The following is a 13,022-nucleotide window of genomic DNA, read 5'->3' on the forward strand; positions in this document are numbered from 1 at the left end:
TATTTCACAGTGACCGTGATTTTGAAGTGTTGGTTAATGAGAACTGTGAATGATCTACGCTGTAGCCTGTTACTCCAAACGATAGTTTGTAGGTCTGTTCTCTAATAAAATAAGAGTGGTTGTGACAAATTTCCTCACAGAATGAAAAGGTTTGGAATTGATTTAAAAGCTATTTAAATAGTTACAAGTTAAGGTATTGTATTGAAAATGTCAAATCTATTTTCCTCTTACAAAGAAACCACATATGTACTTACTCTTAGGTTACCAGAGTTGTACTACTATGGGTGAACAACCATTTTAACGACTTTGAAGGAGATACAGCCATGACACGGTTTTTGGAAGAATTTGAAAAAAACTTGGAAAATGCGGTAGGACCCACATGGAATTGATAGTATTTTGTCATATATTTTTTTAAAATTTTTACTAAAAACATGGAAACTATAGCAGGTTTTAATTGAATATTATGTTTTGAATTCAATAACCTGTATATTCTAGAGATAAAATTGGAAAATTTTTATAGCATAATCTTTGGCAAAGAATATTGGAATTGTTGGGGGTCTGGCTGTGTGAGAACAATAGTTTGTTTCCTATGGTTTGCACTGTTATCTAATTCTAGATGGATTGTATTCTTATCTGTCATTTTGCAGAAAATGAAGGGGCACCTCAGGTTACTAAACATTGCCTGTGCTGCCAAAGCGAAGTGGAGACAAATTACATTACAGAAACCTTCCAGAGATTCCCCACTTTTCTTCAGCCTGCTTGGAGGAAGTGAAAAGGGCTTTGGCATTTTTGTAGAGACAGTGGAACCAGGAAGTAAAGCAGCGGAAGTTGGACTGAAACGTGGTGATCAGGTAAAGAAAAATGTTGTGTCTTGATTATGATCTCAGGTAGAGCTAAGTTGGTTAAGTGAAGTGCATTCAGCAAATGAAATTGATTGTCAGTTCTAGTTCCTGATTTAACGTAATCATAGATTAGTGTAGCACCCAGGTCTGGCAAATTGCAATTAATGCTAACTATATCTTCAGAGCCTGTTTCTAACCATGGTTTGTTCTTGTTCAAACTTATGGTTAAGGATTACTATAGTCTGCTTAATTTGGACTTCATGGCAAAATGTGGTTTCCATGAACCAAGAAGGGAATAAAGGGTATAAGGAGCACATGATCCTTCGAAACATTTCTGATGGTCATACCATGGTTGGGCCATTAAATCTGAACTGGGCCCATGTTTGGGAACTTCTGCAAAATGTTGAAAAACAACATTTTTAAACATGTTTTAGCATGTTTTTTTTTAAAGTGGGACCCATCAAAGTAATCCAAGATATGAGTTGTGAAGCGGTGAATGTTTCTCTTGACTTGGAACATGAAGTTTTATAATTGGTTTATAAATTTACATTTGGTTTTATAATTCACATTTTGAGTTACTTAGCTGTGCCTGACTTTGAAAATTACTTACTCCTTACTGACATTGTCCATTTTCACTTAACATGTGAAACTTTTCTCATGTAACTTTTCTCTTTCAAATTTATTGCTGTTTGGCTTCTATGACTTGTCATGAAAAGTTTTGCAAGTGAAAGGGAAGATCCTGAAAGGTGTCAAGAATATACTTTTATCATGTTTCATTAAAATACTAATTTGTAAAATCAAAGCAGTAGCAACTCTCCAATTGGCCCTGCAGGCCCTAGAATCCAATACTTGACGGAGTAGGTGGCAGAACATGTCCAAGCTGCTGGTTCCTCTTCCCCACATTCTTTCTGGGTTAGAGTTTCAGCTGTTGTCACCTCATGTACACTTCTGTTTCACCTTATTCAGGGAGTGATGGGGGAGGCTGTAGTGGTGGCTGCTACTCCACTTGTTCCCCACCTTGCCCGCTTGTTCATTTCAATGGGGATGGCATGGCTGGCTGGGAAGGGAGACATTGTCATAGGTATGTGTAAGTTCGGGAGCAGAGGCAGCAGAAGAAGCACCACTGTGTTGCAAATCTGATGGGGTGGGGGGGAGGGACATGCAAGCATATTGTGCTTTGTGCACCAAAGCAGATGACAAAAATTGAGGAGGGGTGCAGTGCCATATCTGCTTGGTCCCAGGAGTCAGAGAGGTTAGGGCTGGTTCTGCTCTAAGGCATTCAAGAAGTAGGGTTTCAGAATGTGTTGATGGGCCTGAAATATGCTTGAGACAGTATGCATCGAGGTCTCATTTTTGTAGTAATTTAGCCTTCCATATAACATTGAATTATCTCTTCCTTTCCTTCTTAAAGGTAATGGAAATAAATGGACAAAACTTTGAGAACATTACATTTGCAAAAGCCACTGAAATCTTGAAGAACAATACTCATCTTTCTATTACTGTAAAAACAAATATTTTTGGTGAGTATAGTTGTATAAACAAAACTCTTAAAGAGATATTGGCCAGGATCCAAATACCTACTTTAAGTGTGTCTAAAGGCTTACACATGGAGAGTGGATTTCTTTAAGTGGATTTCCCTTATAAATCCCGAACTGCTTCTGAAGTTTCCCTTCATTTCAAAAGTGAGATTTGCCAAATGGGACAGGGGACTGCTCTTTTCCAAATACTGTAGTCTCTAAGCCCCCTGTATATAGAAAACTGTTCCTGCAGTTTTTTGTTTGTTTGTTTGTTTAGTTTGGGCCACCTAAGCAGTATTCCAAATCTGGTCTACTTTATTATGGCAGATATGATGACATCTATAGGAGGATCAAAATGTTGCAAGCCACTAAATAAATTACAGTAAAGTTTCATACCATCTTGTTTTTTGTTACATGTAATGACAGTGTTTGCCATGGCTTCCTGCTGATGTAATGGGCAGCCCAATCCTAACCTGCACTAGAACAGGCAGGCCAACTGGCCTGCGCTGAATCAAGTACAGGATAGGAGGTGGCTGCCACGAAACTCGGAGTAAGGGAATTTAATTACCTTGCACCCCAATGGAGCTACTTGGATCTGTGCCAGTTAAATTTCTGTTAGGATACGACCTAAGTGTTGGAGGCTGGTCCCATCCTGGGCCCGGTCCACCCGCTGCCTCCCCAACCCTAAAAACCCCCATTCTACCCACTCATTTACTCCTGTTGAAGTACTAGTAAACTTACCTTTATTAATTGTAAAGTTTGATGCATAAAAGCAAATTTGAAATCTAATGTTTAAAATCTTACTTGTAAGATTTAGCCTTGTTTTTATCTAACAGAATTAGTTTTCAGTAAATGGATGTTCTTTTTTTACAGTGTTCAAAGAGCTGCTTAGCAGGATAGGGCAGGAGAAGAATGGAGTTCCTCATATTCCCAAAATTGCGGAAAAGAAAAATAATCGCTATTCCATCCCTGATATTCCTGGAGATGTAGAACAGATGTTTCCACGTGAGAAAGGAAACAAGAAAATTAAAGCAAACACTGTATCTGGTGGGAGAAATCGAATCAAGAAAATTTTAGATAAGACCCGATTCAGCATCTTGCCACCGAAGTTGTTTAGGTATGAGAAAATGATAACACCATTGTATCATAAACTGAAAAATATATTTTTTGGTTAAGCTTTACTTCTAAAAAGGAAAAACTACTGAAAATTGAGATTTGGAGTGTTTCCTCTTTTGAACTTTTTGCATGCCATGTATCTCCCCCTTTAAAATCATATCACATCACATGCCAATTTGACTATTGTCATTCTCCTCAACTCCCTAGTCCTCATAAAAATTAGCATTTCTCCCACTGGAACAACATCTGCAATGTCACCTGGCAAGTAGCAACATAGGGAACTTTATTTATTTATTGTTTTATTTACTATATTTATATCTTGCCTTTCTCTCTGAAGGGACGCAAGGCAGCTTACAATAATTAAAAAGAATACAAAAAGCAACACAGTTAAAAACAAGATAAAAACACATTCTCAAGTAACGTCTTAAAAACAGCAATCGGATATTAAAAAGTGTAAAAGAGCAACAGCAGCAATGTTAAAAAGCCCCAAGCCTGTGAACAGATATTAAAAGTTATTAAAAGATCTTAAAAAGGCCAAGAACTCATACCTCAAGTCAAACTATTGGTCCATCTAGCTCAGTATTGCCCGCAGTAGCTGGCAGCAGCTTACAGGGTTTCAGACAGGACTTTTTTTTGTACCTGGAGATGCTGGAGACTCAGCCTTCATGCAAAGCAGTTGCCCATGCACTGACCTATGGCCCCTCTCTATTTGGTAACAATATTCCTGGTTTTGCATGCAAAAGGATATGCCTGGCTGTGGAAGCTGTATTGAGCACCTTTCACATTAGGCTAGAGCAGTGGTTTTCAACCTTTTTTGTCTCATGGCACACTGGCAAGGGACTAAAATTGTCAAGGTACACCATCAGTTTTTTGACAATGGACAAGGCACACCATGTGTTGGTGGGGCGCCCACATCCCCCAAAGGCCCTATTAATAAATGAACCTACCCCAAACTTTCTTGTCACACCTGCAGACCATTCGCGGCACACCAGTGTGCCTCAGCACAGTGGTTGAAAATGACTGGGCTAGAGAAAGCTGTATCAGTCCAGCTAGTGAAGAAACAAGTTGCTCTTTTACCGCTGCAGTCTGTGGCAGTTACTGTCTTCAGTTCTGCTTATTTATCTAAAAATATATCTATAACTCATCTTCCTGTCAAAAATGCTCTATAAGCAGCTAAGTGCTTGAAGGTGAGCAGCAAATAGCTTAATGCATTACAACTCCATCAAAAAGTGTTCACTCAGTTTAAGACTTCGGGCAGCCCAATCCTAAACTCTCCAGCACCACCAGATGCAGCAATGCAAAAATGGCTACCACTGTATCCAGCAAGACCAGGGAGGCCTCCTTCCTTTTGTCCCCTTCCCCTGAGGAAAGCTCCAGGCCCTGCACTGGGGCTACTTGAGTCTGTGCCAGCTATTTTCCCAGCGCAGACTTGAGAAACCCTGTGGTGGGCTTTGCAGCCTGATGCAGAAGCTAGGATCTGGTGGAGGAGGTCTCTTCTTCCTGCCCTGTTCTCTTCCTGCCCTGGAATGCCCCCCCAACCCAAAACGCCACACTGCCATGTGGCAATGCTGCTTATCACCAGCAGCTCATTGCAAGTGTCCTCCCTACTCTGAGACCCAGTGCCAAATACTGCTGGCCAGTGCCAGCTCTCCCTCCTACCCTGGTGTGCCGCAACCATGTTTTACATCACTTTTCTGATACCCAGAGCTGGCAGCACACACGTAATGCCAGTGCTAAGAAGATTAGGGTTCAATTTCCTCAATTTCCAGTACCTTCCATGTCCTCCACTCTCTTGTTTCAAGCACTCTTCTTTATTAAAAAGCAGAGACTAATTAGTCATTGATTAGACTTTTGCTCTGCCCAAATAGTCTTTCATATCCTTTTCTTTCTTCATATACACTGTTTCTTCATCTGTCATACCCAGGAGTAGTTAGATCTAACTTTACGAGGGATGTACAAGTCCCCTGTAATTATAGCATTAAGGAAATGGCTGTTTAGAGGGTTAGTCTGAGCTGCTCTTCAATACCCCAAATACAGTCTTTGGTACCATTATTACAGATTCTTGGTCACCTGATTTTTGAATTGGATTCTACCTTAGCATTATTACTGAATAATGATACCTTTTTGTTTTGAAAAAAATAAGAGTTATACAATTCAAAGTATATTACTAGAGACCTGAGCAAAACTTACAGAACGATTTTGCACAATTCATTTAAGAATGGTTACTCTTTATGTTTGACCTTGGTTATTTCTTTTCCTTTGTGAATGGATTATGGCAGAGTGTATAGAAGGATGCAAGTTGCACAAACTGCATGAAAGTCTTGCTGTCCCTATTGGAAATTACTTCTTTGTTTTTTTTATGTTTTGATTTTGTCTCCATTTTGCTGGGAATGAACAGTTTTAATGTCACTAAGGAGTCTTTTTGTTAAACAATACGTCCTGGAGCAATTTGGTGAACCAAAAGAGCCAATCTAAACTGCAGTCCTGTATTCACATTCTCTTGTCAAAGAGCCAGAGCTGTTGTGGCTCTGTGAAGACGAATCATAGTGTAGTGTTGTCCTTCTTGTATTCGTGCAGTCACACATTTGGAAATGTTGCATATGCAGTCTCTAATGCAGAAGTCAAGGTGCTAATCCCACCAACTCTCTTAGTCTCATGGTCAACATGTATTAGAGGTCAGCACCTCCTTGCTTAGGTTTTTCTGGCTACCTTACTGGCAATGGGAGATGTTTTTTTTGCCCTGAACTTGTCATACTGGGGCTGTTCAGCAAAAGACTCTTCCTGTGGCTTGTTGAACATGTTCGTAAAGAGAATTAGTTGCCCACATCTTTTGTTTTACATTTCCTTTTCTCTCTTATAGCTTGTTCTGGCACAACTATAGAGACTGATACAGACCACATGGCAAATTTCCGTTCTCTCAGCTTCTTCCCTCCCCACATTGCCTCAGTGATGGCCAGACTGAATGGAATACCACTGCTATAGTCGCCGGCGTTATTTCTAATAATAACTAATGAAACCTACAGCTATACTGTTTAACCCAGTCTACAGATTGGTGTCAACTGGTCTTATTTAGATCTTCCAAATTCATAGCATTGGATAATAGTGTATGCTTTATGATATTTATTTCTGTTCTCATACTGTGACTGCTATGCAAAATCCAAAACCTCCCTACATGTGGACCAGCATATATGCAGTTCTAAATGTGTCAGTGTGTGCTACATGCTCTGAAAGCAGTTCAAGATAAGCAACTTGGCTTTTATGCTGCATCGTGGAGACACAAAGGCCTGCAAATAACAAAGGAATAAATTTTTTAAAAAATTTAAAAATACTGTTTCAGGATCACATGCTTCTGTTTGTGAAATCTGTCTCTTGTTTCAACTCAAGTATATAGAGTAACTGTACTTCTGGACTGCATAACACAGTCAACTGTTAATATTGTTTTACAGTGATGGCAGTGTAAGCCAATCTCAGGATGACAGTATTGTGGGAACAAGACAGTGCAGACACAGTTTGGCAATTATGCCTATTCCTGGTACACTTTCATCGAGCAGTCCTGATCTCTTGCAACCTACAACCAGCATGTTGGATTTTTCTAATCCATCAGGTAAAATACTGTTTTTTTCCTACTTTGAAAACACTTGAGTCATTGCTATTTAATAAAACAAAACAAGACTTTCTACCAACCAACCTCTAGCCCTTTCTCATCCCTGGCCTCTCCTTATATGCCCCTGGCTTGTCCCTCTTTCCTTCCTTGCTCCTACTACCTGGTCTAGTTGCTGTCTGGGTCCTAAGTCTTCTTTCTGGGAAGATGGGGAGGTTCCTATATCCACTTGCCACTCCTTGCTGCTTCTTGTCTTCTCCAGCCTCTGTCAGCCTGTACATGGCCTGGTGCCACCAGGCAGGCTGCTCTCTGGGTCAGGCAAATTCAGCCCCACACAGACCTATATGGGAAGCATGCTCTGTTTGTTTTGTGCTTGGGGGGATGGACGGACAAGACGGCTGCAATTGATTAGTGATGAGGGAACGTCACCATGGTTGTCTTTATTAGTAAAGTGTATATTCCTAGATTTAAAATTATAATCATATATTTCTAGATAAGAGTTAAGGCACAATTTGAGTGGTGACAAGTGGGGGAGCCTTAACCCATTTCTGCTCAGTACAGTTTGATCCCTGTTGCATATATGCAGTGTTGCATATATGCAGAAATGGCTTTAGTAGTATGTGGAAAGTATGCATGTGATGAAGGAGGAATGTGATCAAAATGTTTTTCCTGAAAGCTAGCTGGAAGAGAGGTGAGGAGAAAAGATAGGAATTGACTTGATGTTGCGGGGAAATCAGTCATGCAGAAGAGATGTGCCTGAAAAGAGAGCCTCAAACAGATGCTTCCAACAGCGAGTGCTTCTATTTTTCCTCACAAAAAAGAACCACAGTGGTGGGATCCAGATCACAATTGCAGCCTGCAGGGATCTAAACTAGGATGATTTTTGGTGGAAAAACATTGCAGAGTGAAAGTATTTATTCATTGTGTCCTGCAGTCTGAATCCAGGTTGCTTACTCCCTGGCAGCTTCTTCTTAACAAGCGAAGCAGTAGCACTTCTTCTTTTAAGCCCATCTCTTATTGATGGGTTTAATGTAACACATAGTTTGGCCCTGAGAGATCTGAATGTGGGTTCTGCCACTGTCAGGTGATCACTTTGTGTCTTGGGTTCCACCAGTTTTTTATCCCAAGTTCTTTGTGGAGAATAACAATATCCTGGACCCACAGAATGTGAGGAAGACACAGACAATTATGATTGTAAAGCATTTTGTGAAATAAAATACAAAACTTGTTGCCTGAGTCAATTCAGGGAAAAAAGTCTACTTTGTCTAATAGTACTTTTCCAGTTGTAGGAAAACAGGGAGAACATTTCTGAAAGCCAAAGCTCATTCTGAAATACTAATCAAATACAGTATGTGTTTCGTAATTGTTTATCATTGAGGTCCTTTGCTTTTGTAACTGCACTCAAGGTGGCTCCATAATTTTACTTCTCTTGAAACCTCCTTGTGAGCTCCTGTTGGAACTTGTTAATTTGCAGTGTACATCAATTTGTTATGACCCTTGATCATCTCTGATCAAAATAAGATTTTCCTCTTTATTAATTTATTCCCTGACATATTTGTAGTGTGCCGCTATTGTATTTATGCTCTTTCTCAGTAAGCTAAAACATGTGTTTCTATAAGTACATCTTTCATTTAACTATGCATTGCTTATACTACATTGTGTCATTGATGTAATAAGACTCCAGATGTTATCAGTGAACCATTTTTCAATAAAAGGAAAATCAAAGTTACTTTTTCTGAGATCCACAAATACTTATTACTGTTGGTATCTGTGTAAAATCTGGATCCTGAATCTTTCCTCTTTTTTTTCCATTCTGCAGCTGTTGGTTTTTACTGTAAGTATCCCACTCACAGGCGATCTGATTTCTTTATCTTTCATGTAATGTATGTTCAAAAAACTTGAATTCTTTTTAAAATAAGAAGTGTTCTTAAAATTACCGTAGATACTTGCCTATAAGGCGAAAAATTTCTTCCCAGAGAAGCAGCCTGAATCATTGCCCCGCCTTATCTAATTGATAAGATAAGATCAATCTTATCCACCCTTATCCACCCCACCCAAGGGTGGGGGGAGGCAAGTGAGCCAGCCAATCACTATTGTGGGAGGGAGGGAGGGAGAGAGCAAGGGAGCAAGTGATCTTCTGCTGAGAGGAGGCTGTGCAGGCTAGGGCTGCTGCTGAGCGTACTCCACGTGCTCCTTCAGGCTGTTGCCCAGCTGCAGAAGCTCCAAGCGCAGGGCAGGGCAATTGCCACTGTAGCCATCAGCAGCCCCCCTCCCTCAGCACCAGTGCCCACGGAGGCATCTCTGGAGCGGCACCCGAGACAGAGCAGGAGACAATGAGCTGTGTGTGGGAGGGGGCGTCTGAGCGAGGGAAAAGCAGTCATTTGAAACAGCTGAGTCCATCTCCTCTTTCCTTCTTGTTCCCCCTTCCCCCCTTCCTACTGTATTTAAACTTCAAGCACTCCATTGAAAAGCCCAGCTTGCTAACCCCCTTCCCATCTCCCCACAGATGAAGTTGGACAGGGTGGGGAAGGGGGGAGAGTGATCTTTTTAAAGAGAGAGCGAGAGAGGCAGCTTGCAGAAGGCTGTACCTTTGTTTCTCAAGCCATTGAAAGGGTTAAGTTCATCTCCACTTTCCTTCTTGTTTTTGCCCCCTCCCCCTTATTGAATCCAAACTTTAAACTCTCTGTTGCGAAGCTGAGGCTAGCTAGCTGCTCTCCCCATAACCATTCACCACTGATGAAGTTGTACTGGGGGTGGGGAGAGAGGAAGAGTTAACTTTTATAAAAGGAAAAGTTTGTGTGTGTGAGTGTGTAAGAGAGAGAGCACTTAAAACAGTTAAGGCTACAATCCTAGCCTCACTTTCATGGGAGTAAGCCCCACTGACTATTAAGGGACTTGCTTCTGAATAGGCATCCTAGGATTGGGCTCCCAGTCTATTCCCTCCTCTTGCTTTCCTCTCCACCTCTCCCCTTACTGTATACAGTCACACTTCAGTCTCTCCTTTGCAAAACTTTTTGCAAACCTCCTTGCTAACCTCATTTCCCCCATCCTCACCAATGAAGTTGGACTGGAGGGGAAAAGTCCCTGCATTTGTGTATGGGGACGGGGAGAGCATCTGTGTGTGTGAGAGAGAGACACAATCTCCCTGTGTGTGTGTCCTTTTCACTGGAAGAGTCCTGGAGACCTTGCAAAGATGCAAAACACAGGAAAAGCAGAGAGTAGAATTGAAAGTAGAATTATTCTGCAGCAACAGGTGTTTTAGCCAGAGATCTTAGCTGCATACTGGCAGGAGCTAGGAAGCACTTGCAACAGCTGCTTATGTAGTAAGCTTTTAGGAGAGCATGCTTGCTTCTGCAGTATCCCCCTGCCAGGACCTCCATACGAAGCCTGGAGGCGCCACTGCCCTTCCTCCACAGAGGGTCTACTTCCAAGTAAATCAGGTGCAACTATGTGCAGCTGCACTTGCTCAGTCACTCCTTGTTGCTTGTCTCTATACTGTGAACTGAATTGCACACTCCCAGTTGTGTGTTCTACGTAGAGCCTTTGGCTTAAGGCACCAGGCACTTTAAAGGAGGATTTCATTAATGGTTCTACTGGTATGCTGTTTCCAGTGTACTTAGAGCCCAATCCTAGGTTTGTCTACTCAGAAGTAAGTCTCATTAAAGTCAATGAGGCTTATTCCCAGGAAAGTGTGAATGGGATTGTGGCCTTACTCTGACAGTGTTTACAAATGGTTGTTGAGAGAACAATTTAAAAATTTAATGAATAAAAATGTATCTTATGATCTATGATCTTATACATACTATGTATACGTAGTATAGCAAAAACAGTATTAAAAGTAGTGTATGTATGTATACATACTATGTATGTATGTATACATACTATGTATGTATGTATACATGTATGCATAGAGGTATACATACTATGTATGTATACTGTGTTTTTAATAAATTAGTGACTGTACAGTTCTTAGGTAACAATTACTGGGAGGTTATTTTTCAGGATCTGGCCTCTGGTAAAATCAGACAAAATTATAGTCAGACATCTCCCTAAGTTAAACCCCCGACTTATCCAAGGGTCATAGCAAATTCCATGATTTTGGGCTCAAAACCTGCCCTCGTCTTATCTGTGAGACGACTTATAGGCGAGTGTCTGCGGTAGCTTTTTATCTCGTTTGTTATAATGTTGAAACTATTTTTCAGAATTATAGCTTAACCTATTTTGTTTCAGTTCCTGATCTTCAACATATATGTTTACATGAGCTAGACTATATGATAATTCACTTGCTCTGCATGTATTAACTTGTCTGTTCTCCACATTATCACTCCTTTCAGATCTAGAGATGTTCTCTTTTTCCTAAAGCTTCTCATAAATAATAGCATTTACTATAACATTTACCCCGTTGTCATCGGTCACTTTTAGAAAATGGCAGGAAACTTTTTAGGAAAGTTTTAGAGAAGTTCTAGTGAAGAGTTCTAGAGAAGATTCAGTGGAGTGCAAAGATAGTTTCCTGCATCTATCTTCTGGTGGCTTATTTAGGTCAGGATAGAAACGCAAAGAAGTAGCTATAATTATGTTGAAGAAAGGTGACTGTTGGTTTTGGAGAAATCCTCTGTGCTTGTCCACAGGGTCTTTTCTGCTGGTGTTCAGATAGGCTTGCAAAATCATCTCTGTTGGGGTATGCATATGCTCTTGACAGGAAGTTGTTGGTCAGATCTTCAAAACTCCTTAAGAGATTAATGTTAGTGCATGTTTTATGCATGATCTTTCTCTTTTCTGAGCATCTGAAATTCTTGGGGGGGGGGGGTTACTGTTACATCTGGATCATCTATCATCTATGTGAAAAACATAGATTAGTTTAAAATCTGTTTTAACTGGAAAAAATTAAGACATCCCTTAAGGAATATTGGAATATCCCTTGCCCTCTTATCAAAACTCTAAGTACAGGGGTTTGGGAAATGGAAAAGCTATAGCAATTAAACCAGCCTTGGATGCCTGATTTTCCCTTGAGTTTTGTGAGACAGAGGTTACACAACAGGGTATGCTATAGTGAAGTAGTTCTAAGAGGGAGACAGTGGGTTGTAAATAATTGAAGTGATCAGATATATTGCTTTCCTTTATTCTTGTTGATCTATTTCCTTCTAAACAGATGAGAGACATAGGATTAATGTCTAGGGCTGATGCTTAACAGGCATTTGGATTCCAAGTGTTGGGAACAAATAGCTGACTGAGGCATGCAGGCAAAGCACATGATAGTCCTTTCCAGACTTGTACAACTTCAGATTGCAGGAAGGGGATCAGATTTCAGTGTTGTCCCTCATTATAAAAACACTGTGCCCTTGGAACGCTATCATGTTAGGGGAAAAGATTTTAAGATAACTTTCTACCTGTAGGGTGATGATTTTCCTGGAGGGAAATCAAAATGTATGATACCCCATCCAAGCCTGGGAAGGATTTGAGCACGTTATCTCTGCTTGTTTGAATCTTTACCTTCAGGAAATTTTTTTAGATGAAATTACATCTGAATGATTTTCTTTTGAAAAGGCCACTTATAAATTTGATGTTTTATTTGGTTCTCATGGTATGGGGCAGGGTGGTTTACAAGAAGAAAATAAGCTTGTAGTCTCTTGAAGTACAAGGCACTGCGCTCTGTTAATTGACATTTTCCAAATTAGAAAAACGTATATGGGGGAGCGATTTCCGTGGATCCCATATCCTCGGTTTCAGTTATCCATGAATTGGATAACTGAAAGCTTCCCTGGGCCTCCTAATGCCTTATATGACATTAAAAATATCATTTCTGGGTTGTTGTTTTTTTAGGAAAAATGAAGTCACTTTTTTTAAACCCACGAATCATTCTGAGCCCAGCAGAGGCCGCAGGCAGCCTCTGCTGGGCTCAGAAGTGCTGGAATGAAACCCTAGTAGATACCAGGGCATGCCTGTATA

The 13,022-nt window shown here is 40.5% G+C and overlaps 1 protein-coding gene across 4 annotated transcripts in view; it reads left to right on the forward strand.

The window, feature by feature from the left end:
* RAPGEF6 (Rap guanine nucleotide exchange factor 6) overlaps positions 1–13,022 on the forward strand; it is a 176,745-nt gene that overhangs the window by 125,179 nt on the left and 38,544 nt on the right. For 2 of the 4 annotated variants that reach the window (XM_066616335.1, XM_066616337.1), the window contains exons 13-18: positions 261–368; positions 648–851; positions 2,254–2,362; positions 3,233–3,476; positions 6,922–7,079; positions 8,896–8,910. In XM_066616335.1, the coding sequence (XP_066472432.1) occupies positions 261–368; positions 648–851; positions 2,254–2,362; positions 3,233–3,476; positions 6,922–7,079; positions 8,896–8,910 (838 nt within the window). The remainder of the gene's footprint in view (positions 1–260; positions 369–647; positions 852–2,253; positions 2,363–3,232; positions 3,477–6,921; positions 7,080–8,895; positions 8,911–13,022) is intronic. The other 2 variants (XM_066616336.1, XM_066616338.1) reach the window with 1 other exon arrangement.

Source organism: Tiliqua scincoides, chromosome 2, assembly GCF_035046505.1.
Source record: "Tiliqua scincoides isolate rTilSci1 chromosome 2, rTilSci1.hap2, whole genome shotgun sequence".
Lineage (NCBI taxonomy): Eukaryota > Metazoa > Chordata > Lepidosauria > Squamata > Scincidae > Tiliqua > Tiliqua scincoides.